Source organism: Lathyrus oleraceus, chromosome 7 (genome assembly GCF_024323335.1).
Source record: "Lathyrus oleraceus cultivar Zhongwan6 chromosome 7, CAAS_Psat_ZW6_1.0, whole genome shotgun sequence".
In the NCBI taxonomy this organism is placed as follows: Eukaryota; Viridiplantae; Streptophyta; class Magnoliopsida; order Fabales; family Fabaceae; genus Lathyrus; species Lathyrus oleraceus.
Genome location: NC_066585.1, coordinates 546088204 through 546114859, shown reverse-complemented (window position 1 = coordinate 546114859; position 26656 = coordinate 546088204). Strand labels below are relative to the sequence as shown.

The window sequence follows — 26656 nt, the reverse complement described above, 5'->3', positions numbered from 1 at the left end:
GGTCGGTAAAACCATCATTGGCACAAGATGGATGAAAATGGTGTAATTACTATAAATAAAACATGATTAGTTGCAAAAGGATATAGTCAAGATGAAGGGATAAACTACGAAGAGAATTATATTCATGTAGCCTATCTAGAAGCTATTAAATTCCTTTTGGAATTCACTTGCTATCTGGACTTTAAGCTTTATCAAATGAGTGTTAAGTATGTTTTTCTTAATGACCATATAAACGAAAAGGTGTGTGTCTCATAACCTCTGTTTTTTGAGGATCACGATAATCCTAGTCATGTTTTTAAGTTGAAAAGAGCCCTATATGGTCTCAAATAAGCTCCTAGAGCCTGGTATGAGCGAATGAGTGGATTTTTTTAATCAAACATGGATTCAATTGTGAGAAAGTCAACACCACTTTATTTATAAGACATAAGGAAAAACATATTCTTTTAGTTCAAATTTATGTAGATGATATTATTTTTGGGTCTACTAATGAATCTCTTTGTCAAGAATTTTCTAGTTTGATGTAGGGAGAGTTTGAGATGTCACTTTTGGGAGAACTAACAATAACATACTTCTTAGGATTGCAAATCAAGCAAGCCGAAGAAGGCACTTTCATAAGTCAAACAAAATATTGTTTGGAGCTTCTCAAGAAGTTCGATATGAAAGATTCGAAGAATATCTCAATACCTATAACCTCAAATGTGCTTATTGACAAAGATGAAAGAGGAGTGCATTTCAATGTAACCAATTATAGAGGTATATTCAGATCCTTACTATATTTAACAGTAAGCAGGCCAAATATCATGTTTAATGTGTGCATGTGTGTCAGACATCAAGCATCACCTAAGGATTCCCACTTTAATATCGTAAAATGTATTTTGAGGTATCTTAACGGAACCTCTCATCATAGTCTTTGGTATAGTAAAGACAGTGCTTGTAGCTTAGTAGGTTATTCTGGTTCTAACTTTGTAAGGTGCAAGTTAGATAGGAAAAGTACCAGTGATACTTGTCACTTATTTGGAAGTTGTTTAGTTTCTTGGCATAGTAAGAAGCAACATAGCCTTGCTCTTTCTACCGACGAGGCTGAATATGTAGTTGTTAGTAGTTGTTGTGCACAAATCTTATGGCTAAAACAATAATTATTAGACCATGATTTAAAACTTGGTTGTGTTCCGATTAAGTGCAATAATACTAGTGCAATAAGCCTTACTAAGAATTTGATACTTCATTCACAGACCAAGCACATTGATATCCGACACCATTTCCTTAGAGATCATGTGGGAAAAGGGGGTGTTGATTTTGAATACGTTGATACTAAAAGTCAGCTTACTAACATTTTTGTAAAACCATTGTCATCAGATTCCTCTCACAAGATTTGTAGGGATTTGAGAGTCTTAGACTCTTGATGCCTTAAATAGAATAAGGATTTTGTTTAGTTCCATTTGCTATATATTTTGTTTTCACTAATTTTGTAGCAAATAATAGCTTTTACCAAACTACAATGGTATGTCTCTATAACCCTTGTATCTAGTTTACATCATTCTATGTGTTTATTCTAGAGTTATGCATTGGTTTGCTTATTTCCTCCTTATCTTTCTCATTCATCTCTAACTTATATCTTTGATTGTTGTTATTTGAATTTGTCTTTTTAAACGAGTGTTGCTAATTATGTGCATTTGAGCATTTGTATACTTGTTCATGCGTTATTTATGATTGTTAATGCATTCCTTAACATACAAGTTTTGATCACTTAATTGTTAGTTGTTGAATGTTGATGTTGCATGTCTATTTACATTTTGTTGCTCGTGACATGTCTATATTCATGTTCGATATGAGATCTCTCTTGTTGTATATGCTTCTTAACTGTTTAGATCATATGTTTATTGGAATTATTTGTTGGTGGTTATTTACTTGGTTCTAAAAGCATTTCAATCTATCTCTTTTTGATGTTGTCAAAGAGGGAGAAGTTGTAATTAGTCTATAATTATTTTATGTATTTTTATGTTGTGAGTGGTTTGTGTGCAATGTTTCAGGGGGAGTATAAATGTTTTTCGCGTTATTTATTAGGTCGTGTACGAAGATTTTTTTAAACTCCGGGTATGAGGATGAGTATTATACTACTCTGTCCAAACCATTTCCATTAACATCCTCGATACGTTGTGAATATGTTATAACTAAGAAGTTAAACCAAATCCTACGAAAGTATATTTATGGATTTTTTCGGAAAGTATATTTCCATTTTTCTTGACAAAATAAGAGTGTAACTCACTTACGCATACATTTAGTGTATTTTGGATGTGTCCGAAAACGTATTTTTCAATTAAGGGTAAAGGAGTAGAATTAAAGATGGAAAAGTAACAACCTAAATAGAACATATAACTAATGGGCCTGAGTAGAGCCCAGAAAAAGGCATACGCAAGGCCCAATTTATACTATATTTTCTCTACAAACACATTCCGAAACAACAGAAAAGAAACATTGATTTGGGGAACATTTCATTGATTAGGGTTTCTGTTTTCACTACTCTTCGCTGTCTTCTCTCACAGTCCCACACACAAACACATCAATGGAAGCAATCACAGAAGGAGTGAACACCATCAACATCTCCGATTCTATTAAGAAGAATCGTATTCAGGTCTCCAACACCAAAAAACCCCTCTTTTTCTACGTAAATCTCGCCAAGGTAACCTAATTAACGATTTGTTTTTGTTTTGTTTTTGATATTAAATTTTAAAGCTTTCGAGTTTCTTCAGTTCTGTGTTGCTTTTCATTGATGCGGGTTTTGTTTAATATTTTGTTGATTTTGTTTTTGTTTTTGTTTTGCAGAGGTATATGCAACAGCATAATGAGGTTGAGCTTTCAGCATTAGGAATGGGTATCAAATCTTGAAACAAAATCTCTTTCATTAATGTTTGACCATTGTTTTTTGATTTTTCTGTTTTTAATTGGTTTGAGTTGAGTTATTTGTTACACATATCACTCTATATTTAGAATTGTTCATGAATGTTGTATTCTGCTAGTGTTAATGGTATCATATGTGAAGACAAATTGTTATAAGAGGATAAAGGTATTTGATTGGGACTCAAAGTAAAGGGATTTGTTTGATTCTGTATGGTAGATTTGTTTACTCCACCATTTAAAATTACCTCTGGTGTTAGTAAAAAAAATCACCCACGCCATTTAACAACACTGGGTTGAATAGGATTCAAAGTAATTTGTTGGCTATATTCTGTTTTTGTTTGTATTGGAATTGGGAGTCTTTGAGAACCATGACATTAAGCAATAAAATGTGTCTTGTTTTTCCATTGGTTATGACAAGAGTGTGTATTTCACTTTAGAAGCAAGTTGGAAGCTAATATAAATTGGGCCTTAGTATCTACCTTGTTTATATATTGAATCTTTTCTTGGTTATGTTTTTCCAATTTTCTGATTCATTTTATTACATTATTGTTACAGCTATTGCCACAGTGGTTACTGTTGCGGAAATTTTGAAAAACAACGGGCTTGCTGTTGAGAAGAGTGAGATACTATTTTTTTCTTTTTCAAATTGTTTCCCTTTTCACCTTTCTCTTTCTGCTACTCAAATCAGATGACCGAATAATAAAATTTGATTTGCTGAATCTTTATGCAGAAATCATGACTTCAACAGTTGACATTAAAGATGATTCCAGAGGTAGACCTGTCCAAAAGGCCAAGGTAATGGTGGTAATATGTTTTTGTCATAAATCCTCAAGCCTATGGCTTTGGATTCTGCTTTATGATGTTCTTTTTAAGCCTCATTTGTTGTGATAAATTGTGTTTTTAGATCGAAATATTGCTCGGGAAAACTGCAAACTTCGACGAGTTGATGGCTGCTGCTGCAGCAGCTGCCGAAAATGGTGAACATGGAGATAATGAAGAGCACACTGCTTGAAGTTCACCCATATCACCTGTCTTGGGTTGAGTTATGTCCTCTTGAATGAATTATTTGATTGTTGTTGGTAGATAGTGGACAAACTTATAATTTGTTATAAACTCTCACTTGCAATGTTGAGCTACCTAATTCCTTAATTTCTTTTCCTTATAAATAGAAGCTTTTTATATTTATGTTTACACTCTTGTTGCTTTCAGTTCCATGGTTTAGAAAACAAGCTTTTATACAGTTTCCAAGTTTTTTTTTGCTCTCCGCAGTTGTTTGTCGTGTTGAGATGTCGAATAACATTGTTTACTCTCGAACAAGCTTTGCCCAAATTAAAAACTTTAACTCAATTTCTTGTAACATAACTCGACATTGCATAAACAAAGGCATTGATCCGTATCAATGCTTTAAATTCATGAAGTTCATAACTCTGGAGTGTTCATCTCAATGATAGGTACAAAGATGAAATGACATGTCATAAAATAAAACAATGCATTTTTTTGTAAGGGTACTTCATTAAAAAAACTAACATTATAATCCATTACAAGCATAAAAGAACAAGATTAATAATGCCTGTCATGACGGGCCCTTGATATTGGGGGTGAGACCATGTTTGTACGAGGTTGGATTCAAGACTTTTTTTTCATATATCAGTCCACATCCTCTCAAGCGGAAGTCTTATCTATATATTTCAGAGCATTGCTCTTGTTCACCTATCTATATACCATTACTCTTGTTCACTAGCGCCCGAAACATGAGACATGGAAGGACAAAATGCCTAAGAATATTGAACCGGGATGACTTTATTGGGTTCAAATCAGGCCAACCCACATGACACTAGATGTTATAAGCTTTTCTTTGAGTTAAGGTTGCCATTTTATGAAGTACATAATCAATAAGACCTAATGAGTAATCAATTATGAGCATTAAAAAGTTCAATGAAATTTTTTCTTTTTTAGTCAAATTTCTCACTTATAAATAGATGACTCTTCTCTCTCTCTCTATTCTCCTCCTTCTCATTTCTTTAATTTCACTAATTTTCCGGATGCTTTAAGAGTGAAAAATAACAGTGAGGATTTTCTTTTGTATTATGGTAATTGGGGTCACTTGTCCAACATAATTGGCGTCCAATGTGGAACCTCAGTATAATTGACACATACCACATTCTCACTTAACATATGACTCACTTAATCACCCCATCACAATAGTGAGAGAGACACTAGTAGTGGCGACGGTAATAATGAAGCCATAATAGAGATGCAAGCCACTACGACAAAATTTCGTCTTTACAACGTAACCCTGTAGGACAAAGTCTTGCTTCTTAAGCAACAATGTCAAAAAATAAGCCCACAAGAGAGAGAGACTATATCCTTGATCCCCAATCCACGTATGACAAATTCGATGCACTTTGGTTATAGAAAATTTCAAGCCTTCGTCCTTAATAACTTTCCACAGAAAGAATGACCCGCAGAAACACATCACTGCCATTAACATTTAGATGTCAATAATCAGTGGTTGACTCCTTGAAATAAAAATTTATATTCAGCACTTTCAAGGGAGGGAAACTTTTAAGTGGTACATGAACCTCCCCATACTTTCGTTAACTCTTTATCAAGGCCTCTCGAGAAAGCTAATCCATCGAATTTCGACGAGTAAAAACCTAAAGGTCTCCATGACCACCCTATTCAACGTACATCAGAGATACTCAGAGTCCTTGAGATAATATTTCACCCATTTCAATGAGTTGACAATTAAGGTGTTATACCCAATTCAGAAAATGTTTGTGGGGGCATTTTAAAATGACCAGAAGGAGGGAAACTTTAATGAGTCTCTCATCCAAAAACCCGCCGCTTCCATGGCTAAAATTATGACACAAGCTGAGTGTTATATCAAATGGGAAGAAAACAATGCAGAAAAGAAAGCCAAAGATGTTAAGAAACGTGTTACTAATGGTCCTGATCCTTCACAACAATAACACTAGAGTCACCACACTTTGGCAGAACGTGTATAAATCCTAGTTCCATCTCTCTAACCCTATCTCTTTAAAATTTGTTATTTACTTTACTATTTAATTTTATTTCCGTTGTTTTTCTTTCTGATTTTGTGGATACTAACTATTAGCTTGGATATTCTAGCTGAAGAAATTCAACAAAGAATAGTAATAACCATGTTGAAAAATGCTAAGTGTCAATAACTTCAAACATATCTTTGACAAATTAACTATGCCGACTAAGATTGTTTGACTTACTTATCAGATAAGTTAAGACATATGATATTTTAATGTCCACGTAACATGATTTGGAAGAATCGCAGGAATAAATCCACAAGATTATGATCCCTCTCTCTTTGAAACATGTCCAAAATATTGGAAAGACTTACATAAAGCAGCTATTCGGCAAGTGTCGAATTTGACACGTCCACCAGATATTAGATACTTGAGATATTCTTAAGTCCACAAATTAGGTGTTGTGAAGTTGTCTCAATAACATTATAGGAATCGACCAAAGACTCTTGATAGAGGTAATCAAGAGGTTCAAAAGAAGTTATCAATACAATGAGCAGTTTGTAGTAGTTTTAGCAATTTTCAACGTTGAAGACGCGTGGAAGCAAGTTAGAGCACTGAAGCACATGTAATGAGATACATGTCAAATCATGTGGAAGTAACTGTTGTCGAAGGTTACTATTGTATTAGTATATACAGTCGTTCTCATTTTTGGGATCAGGGTTGCAAATTTAACATATTATCTATAGAACTAAAGTACCAAAATCACAAAGAAAAACAATTTATGAGATAATGTATGATTAAACATCCACTATTTAAATTCTTCAAGTATTCTTAATTAAAGCATTTTTACTTTAATGACTTTTGTCATGCTTTTTGTTTATTATTTTCATCCAAAACTTATTGTTGTTAGAATCTACATTTAGTTTGTTTATGTTCAAACATTTGAGATTCAATCATTGACATTTTTTATGCATATTTCTGCACAAATTGTCCTTGAGATTTTTTTGAGTTTAATCTCTTATGTGAACCAAACTCGTGACTGTTTACTAAAAATACCAGTAAATACTAACACAAATTAATTTTTAAGTAATATATTTTTTAAATTAATCACAAATTTTAAATACCACAATTCACCCCTCTTATGTTTAAAGTCACTTGTTCAATAAGAGCCATTGGGATATCTAACCGATTTGTATCTCTATATTTTTTTATTGATGCAAAATATATTTTTATCATTCATATACTCTTTTATGAAAATATCACTTTGGACAACCATCTTGTCAAGAGTCAATTCCTAATCTCCTTATTTTGTGTAGCTACAAGCTGATGATGTTGTTGGCCTCCTTGATAACTTTCTTAACTCTTTTGACCTCTATTTATAACTCCATTGATGTTGTTGACTTCTTTTATAACACCCTTGATGTTGCTCACATCCTTGATAACCATTTAGGCATTGTCTTTTAGGGCCACCTTATTGGTCTCTCCAAGATAGGTTTGAATGATTCCTCCATAATAAGGTGTAAATATTTGAATGAAGGTTATTCTGTTGACGATCTCCCACCTCCTTGATTGTTAAGAATATATGTATTCACTCAACATGTACATCATGAGATAAATAGGATTCACAATGCATTTGAAGTGAGATCCTACACACAACTCACAATATATGTTGTTCATTTGGTGAACTTGATAAATTTGAGTTTTGCACAGGTTGAGTGCATCCATTCTTCTTTCCACCTCAGACATGTTCTTCAAACTATTTGTTGTTTAGCACATGGTTCTCCCATGAATTCATATAAAATAGGAATTCTTTAGCGGTAGATAATATGTGATACAAATCTAAGTGTTCATTTGTAGTAATAACTTGATAACTTTTATAATTTGATTTGCAGTTTTAAAGTTTAAAAGAACTACCAACTATTGTACCAAGTATTTGTTTTGTATTGAGCTTTAGGCCATTGAAAACTATATGCATTTGAGATGTGATGTCCAGTGCGTGCGGCTTCACCAAATCCCTCCTCCGCAATTCCACCATGGCTGAACAAGTAACTTCTTGTTGCTTCGTTTTTCGTTTTTTTCATTCTGCTATGTTTCGATTTTCCATTGATGTGTATTTTTTAATCTGTTACAGACTGAGAAGGCTTATCTCAAACAACCCAAAGTGTTTTTATGGTATATTCAGCACTTCATATCTCAATGTGTGTTTTGTTTTTAACTGTGATGATTGTTGATCCATATTTGTTTGTTGTTTTTGCTCAATTTCGTAGCTCGAAGAAATCTGGTAAGGAGAAGAGGCCCGGTAAAGGTGGAAATCGCTTCTGGAAATCTGTTGGTCTTGGATTCAAGACCCCCAAAGAAGCCATCGAAGGTTCCTTTCTCTCTGTATTTATATATCTCAGTGTTTGTATATATATGGAGTGTCTTCGAGAGTGTGTTGATGTTTGGTTTTGAATGTATAAATGTAGCCTTTTGAAGGAGATGAGTGATGAACACACTTTGATAGCGAATTGATGCAAATCAAAATTAGAGAAAGATAGAAATAATGCAATAGAATACTACTAGAGCATTTTGGATTTGTGTAGTGGATGCTTAATTACATCTCTATATTTTTCTATGATTTCATACTTGTGAGGTTGCCAACTCTGTTTTTGTTGTGTGTTTTGTATTGTATTCCTATTGGAAGTATTGAGGTCTCGGGTCTCTATGATGTGCTTAGAAATCCTCAATACTTGTTCAAGTTATTAGGTGTTGCTTTTTAATGAATGGTTTTGGTATCTATTTTGAAAGAATTGGTATATATGTGGGGCAAATGTAAATGCTTGTATCTTGCTTCATGAAAGTGTTAATTGCAAACAGAATAATGGTCTCAATATATAGAGGCAGACTATTCTTAATATATCTCTGTATGATTATATGGTTATGGTTATTTTATTTCTGCTTCTAATACAGAAATGACCTTTGAATTTCAAATACAGGAACCTTTATTGACAAGAAGTGTCCATTCACTGGCAATGTTTCCATCCGTGGTCGTATCATAGCCGGAACCTGTCACAGTGCCAAAATGAATCGGACTATTATTGTCAGGAGGAATTATCTTCACTTCATTAAGAAATATCAGAGGTATTCTCCTTTAATGGCATGCTCTTCATTTTTAATTTGCATGCTTGGATAAACATAATTTGTAAAACCTTTTTCCTTACGTGCTCTACTTAGGTATGAGAAGAGGCATTCCAACATTCCAGCTCATGTGTCACCTGCCTTCCGTGTTAAGGAAGGTGATCATGTCATTATTGGTCAATGCAGGTGAAACTCTAGCAGAATTCTATCATTTCTGTATTAACCCATAAATACTTTTATTTTAGTATATTATCATATAGATATTGGTATATGTATGTGTGTGACTAAGCCTTTACTTGTGCCACTTCTATAGGCCACTCTCCAAGACAGTGAGGTTCAATGTATTGAAAGTCATCCCAGCTGGATCATCCAGTGGTGCAAAGAAGGCATTTTCTGGCATATGAGATTTGGTTGGCACTCTTAGTATAGAGATTTTATCATCTATGTTGAAAGTAATTCCCGATTTCTGTATGGTGAAGTTCTTATCAGTTTTGGTAATTTTTGTTTGCTTTTGAAGTTCTGTACTGTGATTTGATAAAAGATATTTTAATTATGTTTATTTTACTGGGCATGATCTTATTTTGGTTATTGAATACTAGTTTCAAATATTTTGAATTTTGGACAGAAAATTCCCCCTAAATTACTGTTTAGTATTTTAAACAAGTCTATGTGATCCAACATAGAACCTCAGTTTACAGAACCCATTACCCAACCTTATCAAATTTCAATGGGTTGGGTTCTTCGACGGATTTTCAATTTTGTTGTCAAAACTGTCCGATCCGTTCAGTTATGGGTTGAATTGAGTTTGTGGGATGTGTTTTAAATTAAAAATATTTTTTAATTTAAACCCTAAACCTGGAAAAAATGTGGTTTAAAACAAAAGCTTCAAAAATTTTCGTATACCTTAGACAGCGCTTTTGTAAAAAGCGCTGTCTAAGGGGGGGATTAGAAAGCGCTTTAGGCAAAAGCGCTGTCTAATGGGGGGGGGGGGGGGCTTAGACAGAGTTTTTTGAAAAGCGCTGTCTAAGGTATACCTAAAAAAATTAAAATAGGAGGGTCTTAGAAAGCGCTTTTGGCCAAAGCGCTGTCTAAGGGGGGGGGGGGGGGCTTAGACAGCACTTTTAAGATTTAAAAAAGCGCTGTCTAAACCTTTAGCAGCGGAGGTTTAGACAGCGCTTTAAAACGCTGTCTAAGGCTAAAAAAAGCGCTGTCTAAGGTCTTGTTTGTTGTAGTGTTTCCATGTATTGATGCTTTGTGGTGTCGGTTGTTCATACCAATATTCTATATTATTTGTTAGAGTAAAAGGAAAAACTATTATCATTTACCTTTTCCATTATGTCCTTCTAGTGATGGAAAGGGTGATGAAATGCTTCAAATGCTTGTTGGCATCTTTTTAGGATCGTTTCAAATTAAAGTGAACTCTAAGAATTGAGTCTTTATAAAATTAATTTTTTATATATATAATTAAAAATATATATACTTTTCACGATTTTTTGTAAAATTTAATTTTCAAAAGATAATAAAGCCAACTCATTTTATCTTTGTCATTGTTGATATTAGATAGGGTTTTATTAATTTTAATTTTAAAAAATTACATTCCGCATAAACAAGACTTACAAGAATTATTAACATTATTATATAAGCAATATATGCATTTGAGAAATAATCATTTTTTTTTTACATAATTAAGTATGTCAATTGGTGTATTATTTTTTACGTGTATAATTTCTTTTAAGATGTTTAGTTCTGTAAATAAATTCAGTTCATCAATATTTGAGTTTTCATTATGTTTTAATAAACGTTCAAGATTAAGAAAATATTCTTTTAATATTTTATTATATAATGACCTTATTTTTTCAATGCTAAAAAGAAATTCAAAAATATCATTATACAATTTAAATTGTTCAAACCTATTTTGTAATGAAATAATTGTTTTCTTTACTACTGACGTCTAAACGGACATGTCCGTTTTTTTAAAATAAAAACACGCATAAAAAATATAAATAGTATTTTATTAATTTTAATTTTGATCTAAATTATTTGTATAATAAACTTTTAAAGTGAGAATGCAGTTAATATTGAGAAGTTAGAGTGCAATTATTGTTATGTTAAACTTATAAAGTGAGAGAGAGTTAGATGGTGAAATTGAGAAACTATAGAGTTATTAACCATTCAATTTTTAACTTGTATTTTTTATTTTTTATAAAAAAAAAAGCGTATTTTTGGGAGAAAAAAAGAGAAGCCAAAAAACACTTACCCCCTTATATATAATTATAAATGTATAAAAAATAATCAATTTTTCAGGAGATTTAATAACTTCATTATCAATATTCTCATCAAGTTGTTTCTTTTTAAGAATAGTTTGTTTTAAAAATATTCTTTAATAAAAATGGGAATGTATCAAGTGTGAGTAATAGTCCTACATTGATTAGAAATGGGGAGACTTGGATGTGGTGTATCTCTCACAAAAATGTTATTATAAAAGAAAAAGTCCCGCAATGTTCAATGCTCCATAGTAAAAAAAAATCTTTCAACATATTTTTCAAAAAATGTAACTAGACCTTTCAGTTGTTCTATAGCAACATTAATATACATATCGTTAGATTGAAAATTTTTACTAAGTGAATTTATTGCAAACAATATCTCATACCAGATAGTCATACCTACCAAAAACTCAAAATTTTCAAGCTCATAAGTTATTAAACATTCAACTTCACTCTTTATTTTAAGTTCACCATTAACTTCATCTCATGATTCATTAACTTAAAATTAATATTTCTCCAATCCGTACTTCCTTCATTAGCTAAGTTGGTTCACAACGACCAACATATTACCATTAAATGTACAACCACCATAGTCCCATATTAATCTTCCTTCTGATGGATGAACTCTTTCTTTCTCTTAATGGCTTGTCATATCGTTGTATGACTGAAATTCCTATTTTTTCCGTTCCTAATTCTCTTTTACTAGCTTGCTCTTTCTCTTATTGTTTCCTTAATCTAGTTTCCTTTAGATTTTCACGAGCAAACTTTTTTAATTTATGCTTCAAATAGAAGTTTAATTGAATATTGTCATTGCATATAAGGTTAGACAATTTGAGATCTTTATCAAAGTTATTGTGCAATATTTTCACCTCTTTATTGGTTAAGAGAGATGGTGACTCCTCCAATATCCAATTAAAATTGTCATCAAACATTTCAAATATGACCATAATTTAGGTAATCAAATGTTTTAACACTAAACATCACAAACATATTTCATTCCAAAATATAAATTACCTTTTCTCGTATCATTAGTTAACTTAATCAAAGTCTAAGATTTCCCAAAGGATACTTGTTAATGAAATTTAAAAGTCAAAATCTTCTGATCATATACTTTACAAATTAAACATACCAATTTATTGACTAAATGGACTTAAATAATAACAAACTTGATGAAGTTTTTTATATAACTATCAAGTTTATCTAAGATATTCCGGAAAGATTTCATTTTCTTCATAATTTTTTGAAACCTCTTTACAATGTCCCTTTTAGTTTGGACTAAAAATTTGTAATGAATGTCCATGACAAATTTATCTTCCCTATCAATAATATTCAATATACTTACAAATGGTTTAGTAAATTTCACTACATCAACATATTTATTCTCAAATTCAAAGTCTAAGACTTGATCCAAATATTCTTTGTCTTTGCTTCTTTGGCATTAGGGAAATTGCCAATTCTTTACATGTTATCACAATTCTTAATGTGTCTTTATGAACTAAAATATTTTGCAAAATAATGAAATTAATGGCAAACCGAAAATGACGAAACATTTCTCTCCACATGTATATTTTCTCAACAAATAGAAAACATAATAGTGGTTACAAATATATTATCTAATAGACTTAAATACTTTTTTCTGTAAATCAAATTGGAGTGTTTTTATTTTTAGTTCTTAATGTTTTTTTGAAATTATTCTATGCTATTTTTTTATTTATTTTAGTTTTAAAATTAAAATTTATAGAAAAATCTATAAATTTTTCTTTGAATTTATCTACAAATTTTAATTTTAAAGATTTAAACTTAAATAATTTTAATATTTAAAAATAAAATAAAATTGTGTATTAAAAACAAACACACTAACCAAAATACTATTGAAGCCTGGGTAGTCTTATAATCATGTAGCACAACCTCAATCTCTTATTTTTAGGGGTGGCAAAACGGGCTCGGCCTGCTGGACACGGCCTGCTAGACATGTCCGTTTTGCCCGCACTTTTGTGCGGGGCGGACCAAAGATTTAGGCCCTCACCCTCAAATGTGTCCGTCCCGTTTTTTTCGCAAGCTTTTCCGGGCACGTGTATTTACATAAATTTTTATATTTTTAGGCTTAAAGAGTGAAGTGTCTGTGGGATTTCCCCGTCCCGTCCTCACTTTTTTGCGGGGCGGGTCTAAGTTTTAAGCCTGCATCCTCAACTATGACCGTCCCGCCCCGCCCCGTTTTTTTTGTGGGCTTTTGCAGGACGGACCTAAACGGGGCGGACATGTCGGTTTGCCACCCCTCCTGATTTTTCTATGTATCGCAACACAAAATTAATTTAATTGCATAAAAAAAAAAGCTAAAAACAACTTAGGAAATTCATTTTTCAATAACCTTCTAATTACATCACAGTTCTTTGAAATCAAATTGCCGTTTTCTCTGTAAAACCCTTATTCACCATCTTTGTCGTTTCCCTAACTTTCCCTGTCGTTTTCACGTTGCTATCGCCTCGTTACACTTTCTCCCAATATCCCATTTCTGGACTCTGGAGAACCCTCACTGTATGCTTCACAATTTCAATTTCCCCTTTTCTTTCTAGGTTCAATATGCCAAAAAAAAATTGAACTTTTTTATCCCATACAATAACAATTTCTATTTTTATTATTTATTTTTCCTTGTGACTTATCTATAATTTGTTGGGGTTGCAGAGGATAGGTAGATATATGAAGTGTTTGGGGACTCATGGAATGGAGATATCAAACAGGTACTTTTTGCTTAACCAAATCATATTTTTTGTTCTATTATTAACTTTCATCTTTGGAGGTTAAAAGTTAGTTATTTTTTTTATTAACTTTTGTGATTACTTGATTCATTCAGTGGACATCGGTTCCAGATTGGTTTTAATTTCGTATAGTTTTAGAATTATTTGGAACAATTCTACTTGTGTTTGTGTTTGAATGATTGAAACCTTGAGTATATGCTTAGCTTTACTTTGAACGCATAGTACATATTGAAGCATTAACACATATACCAAAGTAATATATCGATACTGGTAGTAGTTTGAGTAAATATAACTAATTCACCCATAAAAGATGTGTAATAAATGTCCATAACAAATTTTTCTTCACTATCAACAATACTCAATATGCATACAAATGGTTTAGTGAGTTTCACAATATCATCACATTTACTCTAAAATCCATAGTCTAAGACTTCTGCATGTTGTTTTGTTTTTGCTTCTTTGGCATGTGAAATTGCTCATATTTTATTTGATGTTATCACGGCTCTTACGCTATGTTTGGATAGATGGAATAAAATCAAATGAGATGGACTGAAATGGTATAAATTTATTTTCAATTATTTGAATTAATTAAAAATGGATGAAATGAAGCGAAATTTGATGGAATAGAGCAGGATCTGATGGAATGCATTGCAGTCTATTCCATCACTTTCCATCATTTTTTTGCACCTTCGATTTGGACGGAATGACAAAATTGCTCTATTCCATCATGAAATATCCAAAAAATAGAATGACATTTTTATTACATTCTACTTCGGATGCTCTATTTTACCTCGCCCCATTTCGCTCCATTTGTTTTACCATGTTCAAACATAGCCGTAGTGTGTACTGTGTGTTTATGAGTTATAATACTTTGCTAAGTAATGAAATGAGTGGCAAAAGAGTTGGAACATGATGAAAAAATTCTCTTTCACATATATACTTTCTCAACAAATACAGAACATAATAGTGGTTTCTCTTTCCATCCTCGTCGCAATCGCTGAGTGAAATCATATTTTCATCACAGTTCTTTGAAATCAAATGGTGGTTTTCTCTGTAAAACCCCTATTCACCATCTCTGTCGTTTTGCTCACTTTCCTTGCTGTTTTGACATTGCTATCGCATCGCTACCCTCTGTCCCAATACCGGATTTCTGGAGAACCATGACTCTATGCTTCACAATTTCAATTTCCCTTTCTCTTTCTAGGTTTAATATCCCAAAAAGATTTCAACTTTACAACTGGGTATTTTCAATATGAATTTTTAGTATCTCACACAGTAACAATTTTTCTATTTTTATTATTTATTTTTCCTTGTGACTGATCTATGAATTTTGGGGTTGCAGAGGGGAGGTAGATGTATCAAGTGTTTGGAGACTCATGGAATTAAGACCTTGCAAATAGTGGCTACAAGGACATCAAATAGGTACTTTTTGTTTAACCAAATCATAGTTTTGGTTCTATTATTAATTTTCATCTTTGGAGGTTAAAAGTTAGTTATTTTTCATTAATTTTTGTGCTTATTAGATTCATTAGGTGGTTATGAAGCATAGACACCGGAAACACGTAGTCATAAGTGTTGGTGTCGGTTTCGGACACGGACACCGACACGGATATACATTGTTTCAGAGGTGTCAGTACTACATATTTCAAAGTTGGACATCAGTCCAGCTTCTTTTTTTACTTAGTATTGTTATAATTGTTTGTTGGGATTAAACTTTTAGAAATTACTTGGAACAATTCTACTTGTGTTTGAATGATTGGAACCTTGAGTATATGCTTAGATTTACTTTGAACGCTGAAGCATTAACCCAAACACTTAAGTAATACATCGACACCGGTATTAGTTTGAGAAAGTATAAGTAATTGAATGTAACTACGAGAAAATAGAAGTAATTGGATATAACCATGTCTCCGTGTCGAACACTTATATCTGTTGGACAACGGATACACCTTCCATATGGACTATGAAGTATCAATGCTACATAGACATTGATATTGGAACTTAGAAGTTAGTGCAACTGAGGAGTTGAGTTTTGCTAATATCATTTTAAGCTGATAGGGTCAAGTTGGTTGGTTGAGACTTGGGATGAGGGTTGATGATTGGCTTTTTGTTTTCTGAATCAACCTTAATTGGCTTTCATTGCTGACGCCACTGTCATGTTTTGTTTATTCTTTAAATGTTGCAGCTCTACCGTTAGAAACCAATGGATATATCAGAGTGGATTGCTACGGGGGGCCTCAACCAAATGTGAAGAGATGTGAATGGTTGAAGACACCTCTTGAATTTTAACTTCAAACCCTAGGTTGATGTTCGATAATCTTTTGCTTGTTTCTTGAGATTGATATATAAAATCTGCCGTGATTGCACTTCTGTGACGGTGTGGAAATCGCTCGGCTGCCAAATAGAATGCTTGTCCTACCAAAATTTGAGGTGGCTTCATATTGGAATGAATCAAGGCAATATATCATTCCATTTCTGTGGAATTGGTTTTATTTGCAATTTGTCATTGGAAATAATGGTAATTGATTGGTATTATTGCAGTGGTTTTGCAGATATAGACTACTTCATTCCACGAATGGATGGCTTTGTCAAAGTCATCAAAACGTTACCACCATGAGATTGCAACTAAAGAACCTGCTCAAATGGACAGTTGCAAAAGGAAAGGCCAATTTGATTATGTTGAAAGCGTTCTCCCATCTCTTTCAAAACACAAATACATTTCAGTCACATTAGCAATGTCCCGAAGAAGGAACAGGTATGATTACGTATCTCATTTCTGTCTGCTATTATGTGACAACTCGGACATTTTTTGTTCAAAGACACCATAAATTAACTGCTATTAAAAGAAAACAAACATCTAAGATATTGTTTATTCAAACAATTTCATGGCGAATGAGCTTTTGCTCAAAAACTATATCCCCAACTTGGTCCTTGAATTAAGAGAAATTCAAAAAAGTCCCTAAAACTATAAATTATCGGTCATTTTAGTTTTTAGCCATAACTCTCTATGCAGTGTTGTCAAATAGCGGCACTATATTACTTTAGTATAACAAAATTTGAACAAATTGCCACTGTTCCATTATACCCTATTTAACGCAAATTGTTATCAAATAGCGGCTAATCTTCGGTGTAGGTTAATTTGAACAAACCACTATTTTCTGTGATTGACAACACTACCTCTGAGTACCATTGAGTTTTAGCTAACTCTTATAAGGACTGATTTGATATTTATCATGAAACCTTTAAGGGACTAATTTGAAATAATTGCTAGTAGAGGGCAATGCTCGGACAAAAATGATAGACGATTTAGATTTCCAAAGACCTTTTTTTTTTTGTTTTGACATTATTCCCCTAACTAATGGGCCAGAATACGGACCAAGGAAGAGTCATGGGCAAGGCCCAATTGTTATGACATTTTTCCTACAACACATTAGAAAATAACAGAAAAGAACATTGATTTGGGGAGCATTTCATCGATTAGGTTTTCGTTTTCAATTGTCTCCGTTGTCTTGTCTCACAGTCACACATACATCAATGGAATCGATCACAGAAGGAGTGAACAACATCAATATCTCTGCTTCTATTAAGAATAATCGTATTCACGTCTCCACCAGCAAAAAACCCATCTTCTTCTTCGTTAATCTGGCCAAGGTAATCTAATAAACGATCTATATATTTTCGTTTTCATATTAATTTTAAAACTTTCAAGCTTCTTCTTTAGTTATGTATTGTTTTTAGTTGATGCGGACACATTAGGTTTTATTGAATTGTTTGTTTTTGTTTTTGTTTTGTTTTGCAGAGGTATATGCAGCAGTATAATGAGGTTGAGCTTTCAGCACTAGGATCGGGTATCAAATCTTGAAACTAAATCTCTTCCATTAATGTTTGGCCATTTTTGATTTGGATTTTTATTCGTCTTAATTGGTTAGGGTTTTGAGCTATTTATTGCTTTTATCACTTTAACTATACGAGATTAAGAATTTTGACAAGCTAAAGAATACCGTACACAAAAACTATATTGATTTGTAGATGTTTCTCTCGAAAGCACAATGTTACACAAACTACCTAATCTTGTAGACAGCTTCTGTGTATGTTTGAACTCTTGAGGCCTCCTCAGGTTGAATTGCCGTTTATTGATAAGCTATTTCGTACTAAATGTTGTCTATTGCAGTAAATAGCGGTCTGTTCAAATTCCGCTATGCTACAATAGCTGATCGTGGAACAATAGCGATTTGTTCGAATTTTTTGCTTCGCTATAGTCTCGATTTGACAACATTGGTTCTTAGGTCTTTAATGAGTTTTTTAGGTTAGTTTGGCTACTTCTGTGATTCTTTCTGCCCTGAACATGGGCAGAGAAAGCTAGACGTGCTTCGGTTTGCTGCGGTCTAGCACGTTTCTCAAAATGAATTGTGTATTATACTAGTGTCAATGGAATCATATGTTAAGAAATTGATATTTTAGGATAAAGGGATTTAAATAGGACTTGAAAGTAAATAGATTTGTTGTTTCATCTTGTATGCCAGATTTGAATAGTGTTGTCAATGGCGGAAAGCCAAAATTTTGCCATATAAAAATACCATTCTGGCTTCCGGACCCGCCATTTGCGGGGATATCATCCCTTCACAACTTGCCATTTGCAGGGGTATTAACTGATTACACATTTCACTTAAGAAGCTTTCATAAGTTGGAAACTAATTTAAATTGAGCTTTACTATCGTTCTGATTTATATATTGAATCTTTTCTTGGTCATCCTTTCTTATCTCTGATTTCATTTTTTTTACATTATTGTTGTTGCAGCTATTGCCTCAGTGGTTTCTGTTGCAGAAATTTTGAAACAAAACGGACTTGCTGTGGAAAAGAGTGAGATACTATGTCTTTTTTTCGCAAACTGTCTCCCTCTCTCACCTTTCTCTTTCCGGTATTCAAATAATCGAACAATTAAATTTGATTTGTTGAATCCTTTGCAGAAATCAGAACATCATCAGTTATCCTAAAAGATAATTCCAGAGCTAGACCTCTGCAAAAGGCCAGGGTAAGGGCGGAGCATATATTTTTTGTCTACTATCAAGGACCCTGCTTTCTAACTTAATTTTATTAAGCCTCATTTGTTGTGTTTTTAGATTGAAATATTACTCGAGAAGACTTCAAACTTCGACGAGTTGATGGCTGTGGAAGCTGCTGAAAATGGTGAAAAGGCAGCAGCTAAAAATGGTGAAAAGGCAGATAAGGAAAATGGTCAAAAGGCAGCAGCTGAAAATGGTGAGAAGGGAGATAAGGGAAATGGTGAAAAGGGAGATAAGGAAAATGGTGAAAAGGAAGCAGCTGAAAATGGTGAAAAGGGAGATAAGGAAAATGGTGAAAAGGCAGCAGCTGAAAATGGTGAAAAGGAAGAGATAAAGAAGAGCACACTGCATGAAGTTTCACCCATATCGCCCGGTTCGGGTTAAGTTATGTCCTCTTGAATAAATTGTTTGAATGTTGTTAGTAGATAGCAGACAGAAATATTATGTGTTAGACTGATATGTTACCAATAAGTTACAAGGCTAAGCTCTTATCATCGCGTTAAATCCTCATTCGTAAATTTTACGAATTTTGAGGTAGCAAGTAATAGTCCTGGGTATGAATATATGATATTCAACCTGTCTGTAACATTGTTCACAACATTATATGTTGAACTAAAATCTAAACATTATGATCTTGATCTAACGATCACCGATATCTTAAATGTGTTATGATGCGTGATTGCGTGATAGTAGCGACTGCAGACAAACCTGATTTGTGAGGAAGATGGTGCTTAATGATAGAATTAACTCTTTGAAGGGTTATATGTATTTCTGTTTATATCTTTTACCTTCTTCATTGTCTTGAGAAACCTTCATGTAAAAAAAATCTAAAAATAATAATTTCAAAGTAAAATTTATATAAAATCAAAAAGACCAATCAATCAAATACTCTTCTAAAAAGTTAATCTTCAACTATAATTTTTTCTTCTTCATCATCTTGAAACTCTTGTCATATTCTCCACAACTTTGCATTCTCCACCATCAATAAAAAATAGAACTCCACAATGTCACATTCTCACTCCCCTAAAAGCTTATTATATTTTCTTTTTGATAAACTGAATTGAAGTATTCACCTAAATGAAATTCTCACTCCCCATAAATAACAAATTTGTGGAAAGTAGTGAAAGGAAACAATATAGGACGATACAAAACTATGTTCATGAGCTTATTAGGAGAAACTCATCATTGTTGGAGTAACCTCTAATAATCAAACAATATTGGTTATTGTATCATGATCTTAATATATATTATTTATGCAAAATCCTCTTAAATCGTTTTCAAAAACTTTTTCTTGTGCAAAATCAGAGTTCAATCATAAAAATCAAAAGTGACGGGCTGAAACAAAATAAATCAGATGAATTCAAGAATTATATGTTTTACTGTTTTCTTAATATGTATGATTCAATCAAAATTTAAACTAATCGAGATAAAAGAAGTTGTCTTAACAAACAATTCAATATTGATCATAACACAATTTTGAACATAACTCAAAATTGAGATAAACCAATAATTGATTAATCTAAGTCTAGAGTTATTACAATCTTAATAAGGGTATAATGAGCTAGATACATCATAGACCTAAACTTATATGATAAAACGCTATAAATCAGATCTAAATCTAGATGATATTCTAAAGATGAACAAATTCAAAAGCATACGATATAATGCAGAAAATTAAAAGAGATAGAGAACGAGAAATGTACACCAAATATGTAGTGGTTCAACAATTCGTCATTGCCATGCCTACTCTACTCTTCAATGATTTTACCATTAAAAATTGTAATGACTTCCACTATTTTAAAGATAATAATACAAGTATTTTGATACAATGGATTATCATTAACATAACACTATAAGTCCAAAGATTCAACAAACACATATGTAAAATGATATTTTCTTTTATTGAAGTAGATTACTCAACTACTAATGTTCAAGATCTTCAATGATATTGATCCAAAAATCTTGCAAGACATTATAATCCGACTCCAAGCTTATATTCTACAACAAACTTTACTCGGCTCTACCGAAGTCTTGTCTTAGCGATTGTTCTAACCAAGTTGAATTGAAAAAGTCCCAAATTTGTTTTGCGGTAACCTTTATTTAGTTCCATCAAAGTCTTCCATGGAGTATGGAGAAACTCTTCTCTTGCTAGATGAAACACACCAAATTTCATAGACCAGGAACAATTCTTTTTCTTGATGCACACAACAAAACTTCACAAAAAAACATTAGTTTTCATAATGTATCTTGGATTTACCTCTCACACTCAACCTTTAGAGTTGAAAACTACAAAAATAATTTATTGTTACAAGTTTGAAGATGATGAGTGGTATCTAAATAATCTCAAGAACAAAATTACAAACTTTCACAACATCCACACTATAAGAAGTTTTTCACAAGATTGAATCAAGGAGATATTGAGAGAATCTCATTGTCATACTTTTCTTTCCTGGTGATTATCCTTAGTTAATTAACAAGAATAACTCACTAGCCACATTATATATCTAATGGCAAACTTGATAATCTACCTAAGAAAGATACACTAAAAGGATCAAATAGGTACTAGAGGTTATGCACAAAAAGATTAAAGAAATAAAAAAATGAAATGAGTCAAATCACGAGGTTATGATTTAAATCAAAGATAGTAAAGTAAAAAATTTGTTATTTGATTTGAATCATGATTTGTGTCTATGATTCGAGTCACACCAAAGCATGATTGTAATCACAACTATTTGAAAACAGTTTTTAATCACATGATCGAGTTAAAGGTTTTGCGATTCGAGTAAAAAAGTGTTGTGATTCGAGTCACTCTTTTTCCGGATTTAAATCAAGATGATAAAACCAAATTCTAAATTTCAAGTGAATGTCTTATTAGAGTCATAACATGTCTAATTCGATAAAGCTTTATAAATACATTGATTTAAGTATTCTAACTTGTAATTCAAACTACACTCAACATATTGACTTACATCAAATTGTATGGGTTAAAAACACATTGCCTTGGTCCAAAACAAATTTATAAAATGTAGGGGTACCTCAAAGATACAAATAATCAATAAATCAAACATCAAATTTAAATATAGCATCAAAATAAAATGATACATACCATAATTTCAATTTATACTGGATTGAGCCACCATGAGAATACTACATAGTATGTTATGTATGTGTCATAAGTTATTCTCACAGTGATACTGGTGTATACCACCCTTCAACCTAAAATCATTGTGAATCCTAGATGCGGAGTTGAGTATTTTATTGCAAATCAAACGTTGTCCGTAACAGGATAACTATAAAGATGATAAATGGATACTCCATAATTCATATTAAGGAACATGAGTGACCTAGACACGATTTGCCACATCCTACATATACATAAGTAATATATACGAGCTCCTTGATGAAGTATGAATGTAAAATACATGGTCGTGCCCAAATAAGTCGCTATGAGATATTTGACTTATCTGTTGTTATCAAGTATACCCGGGCATAAAAAAATATAATATTGGACAATACAAAGGTGACACATTCTATGTTTTGTGTTCAATATAGATATAAGGGAAAAACATAAATCGTACACATAATCAACTTTTTCATGGCGTTGAAACCCTAAGATAAGTATGTATTCTTTCTACCTCCTAGTCAAGGGTGAGAATAGGTTGAGCAGAGTTAGATTTTGCCAAGCATGAGTCTGACCTACTAAAAAAACTTCTTGTATGGTAGATCGTCTGATTATATCTGACATTGTACAATCGTTTGCATGTGATGATTGTGTGTGGGCCTTACAGATGCGGGTACCCCGAGTCCTCACGTCATAGTACACTCGCTCTTAGATTGAATCTCATCATGATTGAACTTTATAAATCCTTGGACTTGTTACCTGTCTAAAACAATTTCATTTCATCACTTACCACTATTCTTTTCGTCCTTTAATTGACATGAAATGAGTAACGTATTCAAATTTGTCATAAAATATATAAACAATTGAATATTTCCAATTCACCAAAAAAATAGTTAATCCAAAAAAAATTACTAAAATTTTAAAAATGCAATTTTGATTTGGATGATTAACAAATTTGTCTATTCCCTAAAAAGAGATTACAATTCAGATCCACATCCATGACAATTCACCAAAGTATTAAAGTCTAACTAGAAAAGAGATGCATTAATTTATCCAAAAAAAAAGAAAAAGAGTTGCATTTTATTTAAAAATAAAATAAATACATGGAGGAACCACCCTGTACAATGCACACACCTAGCACCAATTTCTTTCATTCTCTTTCCATTTTCATCGCCATCACAGATAGATCAAATTTTCATCACAAGTTCTGTGAAATCAAATGGTCGTTTTCTCTGTAAAACCCTTATTCACCATCTTTGTCGTTTCACTCACTCTCCTTGTCGTTTTCACATTGATATCGCCTCGTAACCCTTTCTCCCAAAATCGGATTTCTGGAGAACCCTCATTGTATGCTTCACAATTTCAATTTCTCTTTTTCTTTCTAGGTTTAATTTGCCAAAAAGATTCGAACTTTGCAACTGGGTATTTTCAATATGAATATTATAGTATCTTATATAGTAACAATTTATTTATTTATTTATATTATTTATTCTTGTTAATGATATGTGAATTGGTGAGGTTGCAGAGGGGAAGTAGATATATGGAGTGTTCGGAGACTCATGGAATGGAGACCTTGCAAATGGTGGCTACAAGGACATCAAATAGGTACTTTTTTTTTCTTGATCAAATCATATTTGGTTCTATTATTAGCTTTAAGCTTTGTGGATTAAAAATTTGATTTTTTTTTATGAACTTTTGTTTTCACTAGATTCATTTAGTGGACATGAGTTCTAGCTTGATTTTTTTTAAGGATAGCTATAATTGTTTGTAGTGGTGATTAAACCTTTGGGAAATTACTTGGAATAACTCTACTTGTGTTTAAATGATTGGAGTTTATGGCATATGCTTAGCTTTACATTGATCTATGAAGTACTGCAACAAACACAAACGTCGGTTGAGACAGTGATACATCGACACTGAAAGTAATTTGAGAAAATAGAAGTATTTGAATGTGATCACATATGTCGGTCGGTGTTGCATACTAGTACGTGTCTGACACCGGACGCACCTTCAATACGAAGTATTAGAAGCCAACTATGGAAGTTAATGTTGCTAATACAATTTTAAGTGGATTGGGTCAAGTTTTGTTGGTTGGTTGAGATGTGGGATGAGGGTTGATAGTTGGATTTTTTATTTTCTGAATCAACCTTAATTGGCTTTCATTGCAGACATTGCTTTTGTTTTTTTTTATTCTTGAAATGGTGCAGCTCTACCATTGGAAACCAATGGATATATCAGGGTGGATTGCTACGGAGGCCTCAATCAGATGCGAAGAGATGTGAGTGCTTTGGAGAAATCTCTTGAATTTCATCTCTAGACCTGTAGATGATGTTCAATACTCTTTTGTTTGTTTCTTGAATTTGAGATAAATTCTGCCGTGATTGCAGTTCTGTGACGGTGTTGGAATTGCTCGGCTGTTAAATGCAACGCTTGTCCTGCCAAAGTTTGAAGTTGCTTCATATTGGAATGAAACAAGGTAACTTTTCTTTCTATTTCTGTGGCGAAGCTTTGGCTTTTCGCCCTGCAATCCACAAAATGGATAACATTGCATTTGATCCGTGTTGTCCTAAATTACAATGATTCATTTATCGTAATCTTGTTGAAAGGACTTCTATGTTCTATTGCAGTGGTTTCGCAGATGTATATGATCTAGATTACTTCATTCAAGAGATGAATGGCTTTGTCAAAGTCGCCAAAACATTACCACCGGAAATAGCAACAAAAGAACCTGTTCAAGTGGACTGTAGCAAAAGGAAAGGACAATTCGATTACGTTGAAAGCGTTCTCCCATCTCTATTAAAACACAAATACATTTCAATCACACCAGCAATGTCCCAAAGAAGAGACAGATATCCTTTGTATGCAAAAGCTGCACTGTGTCAAGCTTGTTACAAGGCGTTACGTCTCGCCAAACCCTTAGAAACGAAAGCCTCTAAGCTCCTAGATGCAATACCTAAACCCTTTTTGTCACTCCATCTCCGTTTTGAGCCCGACATGGTTGCGTATAGCCAGTGCCAATACCCCGGTCTTTCACCTTCTTCCATCAAAGCCGTAGAGGCAGCAGTAGCACTAGTCGAGAGAAAACCATGGACTGGAGATATAGCCCGTGTTTGGAGACAACGCGGGAAATGTCCCCTCACACCTAACGAGACAGCTTTAATACTTCAATCTCTCTCTATTCCGTCAACAACGAATATATACCTGGCAGCCGGAGATGGTCTGATGGAAATCGAAGGGCTAACCAATATTTACACAAACATATTCACCAAGTCTAGCCTTCTCAATGAAGAAGACTTCACAAACATGCATGGCAATACCAAAGCTGCTTTGGATTATCATATATCTATCAATAGCGATTCATACATAGCTACATATTTTGGGAACATGGACAAAATGGTTGCAGCAATGAGAGCTTTCAAAGGGTTATACAAAACTCTGTTTTTGAGTAGAAGGGGATTTGCGGAATTAACCTCACAAGGTCTGAGGGAAAAAGAGTTGATGCAAGCCCTATGGAAGGTTCACAGAGACGAGTTCGTCGCGGGAAGAGGCTCTGCTCTTCCCGAATGTTTTTGCGAATTCAAGTTGTGATTTTGTTTCTTGGTTCATCAATTTTTACTTTATTTCTTACTTATTAACTTGTGGAAATCCTTATATTGATGGAATGTGTTTTTTCTTAAATGTTATCACTAATGATTGAATGTAGTTCCTTTAAAATGAACAATTTCTTCAAAGGTTGAAATCAGGAATCTCAAGTATTGATTAGTAAACCAATAGTTGATATTGTATTTATATACATGAATGTTTTTCAATTGAGGGACACAATCGATTTAAAACTATTTGACACAATAAATAACTAATTTAAAATATTAATAGATTTAAAAATATTAATAACTAATTTAAAATACATGTTTGTTTTGTTTTTCTTTAAAATGATTTTTATAGTGTTAATATAATTTTATGTAAAAAAAATTTAAATAAACTTTTTATAATAGTTGCAAATGAAAGTTTGGTTTGAAATATTTATTCTTATAATGTTATTTTAGATATTTTATTATTTAATTAAAAAATATTTTTTTATGTTAAAATTTCAAAAAATCACTTAATTTTGGGACTATTTTAAATAATTTTTTATAAAAATCATTTTTGATATACAACTTTTCAAAAAGTTGTGATTTTAATTATATTTCGATCCTCTATAATATATATTTATATTATAGGATATCAAAATTAGTCTTTCAATTTAAAAAGTAGAAATATACAAAAGTTTATAATATTTTAAAATCTGTTTTAAAAAATCCATTTTTGAAAATACAATTTTTTTTTAAACTGAAACAAATAGGATTATTTAGCTAATCTTTTTTTTTTATATTTTCTTTTTTAAATTGAAAGAGTAATTTTGACATTCTATAACATTATTGAAGATCAAAACATAGT

General features: G+C 32.5%; 4 protein-coding genes across 11 annotated transcripts; all 4 read left to right on the top strand.

The window, feature by feature from the left end:
* Positions 1-2413: 2413 nt before the first annotated feature.
* LOC127107975 (uncharacterized protein At2g34160) lies at positions 2414-4089 on the top strand. Its single transcript, XM_051045333.1, has 5 exons — positions 2414-2680; positions 2824-2872; positions 3454-3516; positions 3629-3693; positions 3803-4089. The coding sequence occupies exons 1-5, from the start codon at positions 2564-2566 to the stop codon at positions 3908-3910; spliced, it is 402 nt and encodes a 133-aa protein (XP_050901290.1). The 5' UTR covers positions 2414-2563; the 3' UTR covers positions 3911-4089.
* A 3844-nt stretch (positions 4090-7933) lies between these two features.
* Positions 7934-9581, top strand: LOC127107974 (40S ribosomal protein S11). Its single transcript, XM_051045332.1, has 6 exons — positions 7934-7945; positions 8032-8072; positions 8168-8268; positions 8876-9020; positions 9114-9203; positions 9331-9581. Exons 1-6 carry the CDS (start codon positions 7934-7936, stop codon positions 9419-9421), a joined length of 480 nt encoding a protein of 159 aa, XP_050901289.1. The 3' UTR covers positions 9422-9581.
* A 4382-nt stretch (positions 9582-13963) lies between these two features.
* On the top strand, positions 13964-19756 carry LOC127107972 (uncharacterized protein At2g34160). Of its 4 annotated transcripts, none has more exons than XM_051045331.1 (9): positions 13964-14019; positions 15380-15459; positions 16223-16339; positions 16579-16792; positions 17558-17688; positions 17837-17885; positions 18836-18898; positions 19006-19070; positions 19159-19756. In XM_051045331.1, the coding sequence occupies exons 5-9, from the start codon at positions 17572-17574 to the stop codon at positions 19483-19485; spliced, it is 621 nt and encodes a 206-aa protein (XP_050901288.1). In that variant the 5' UTR covers positions 13964-14019; positions 15380-15459; positions 16223-16339; positions 16579-16792; positions 17558-17571; the 3' UTR covers positions 19486-19756. The 4 variants fall into 4 exon arrangements, with proteins under 4 accessions (XP_050901288.1, XP_050901286.1, XP_050901287.1 ...); XM_051045329.1 differs by having other exon boundaries at positions 16223-16467; XM_051045330.1 differs by having other exon boundaries at positions 16223-16493; positions 16590-16792.
* Positions 15406-25936, top strand: LOC127107971 (O-fucosyltransferase 13). Of its 5 annotated transcripts, none has more exons than XM_051045323.1 (5): positions 23290-23644; positions 23748-23827; positions 24430-24500; positions 24610-24698; positions 24850-25936. In XM_051045323.1, exons 1-5 carry the CDS (start codon positions 23442-23444, stop codon positions 25808-25810), a joined length of 1404 nt encoding a protein of 467 aa, XP_050901280.1. In that variant the 5' UTR covers positions 23290-23441; the 3' UTR covers positions 25811-25936. The 5 variants fall into 5 exon arrangements, with proteins under 5 accessions (XP_050901282.1, XP_050901284.1, XP_050901280.1 ...); XM_051045324.1 differs by having other exon boundaries at positions 23296-23569; XM_051045326.1 differs by having other exon boundaries at positions 23473-23569; positions 24391-24500.
* The last annotated feature ends 720 nt before the right edge of the window (positions 25937-26656 follow it).

Coding starts and splice junctions, on each gene's coding strand:
- LOC127107975 (XM_051045333.1), top strand. CDS start 2,564: ATGGAAGCAATCACAGAAGGAGTGAACACCATCAACATCTCCGATTCT. Junction 3,517..3,628: donor CGGGCTTGCTGTTGAGAAGA/GTGAGATACTAT, acceptor ATCTTTATGCAG/AAATCATGACTTCAACAGTT. Junction 3,694..3,802: donor GACCTGTCCAAAAGGCCAAG/GTAATGGTGGTA, acceptor TTGTGTTTTTAG/ATCGAAATATTGCTCGGGAA.
- LOC127107971 (XM_051045323.1), top strand. CDS start 23,442: ATGGTCGTTTTCTCTGTAAAACCCTTATTCACCATCTTTGTCGTTTCA. Junction 23,645..23,747: donor GATTCGAACTTTGCAACTGG/GTATTTTCAATA, acceptor GTGAGGTTGCAG/AGGGGAAGTAGATATATGGA. Junction 24,501..24,609: donor TCAATCAGATGCGAAGAGAT/GTGAGTGCTTTG, acceptor CCGTGATTGCAG/TTCTGTGACGGTGTTGGAAT.
- LOC127107974 (XM_051045332.1), top strand. Junction 8,073..8,167: donor CAACCCAAAGTGTTTTTATG/GTATATTCAGCA, acceptor TCAATTTCGTAG/CTCGAAGAAATCTGGTAAGG. Junction 9,204..9,330: donor GTCATTATTGGTCAATGCAG/GTGAAACTCTAG, acceptor CCACTTCTATAG/GCCACTCTCCAAGACAGTGA.
- LOC127107972 (XM_051045331.1), top strand. CDS start 17,572: ATGGAATCGATCACAGAAGGAGTGAACAACATCAATATCTCTGCTTCT. Junction 17,689..17,836: donor TCTTCGTTAATCTGGCCAAG/GTAATCTAATAA, acceptor TTTGTTTTGCAG/AGGTATATGCAGCAGTATAA. Junction 17,886..18,835: donor GCTTTCAGCACTAGGATCGG/GTATCAAATCTT, acceptor TTGTTGTTGCAG/CTATTGCCTCAGTGGTTTCT.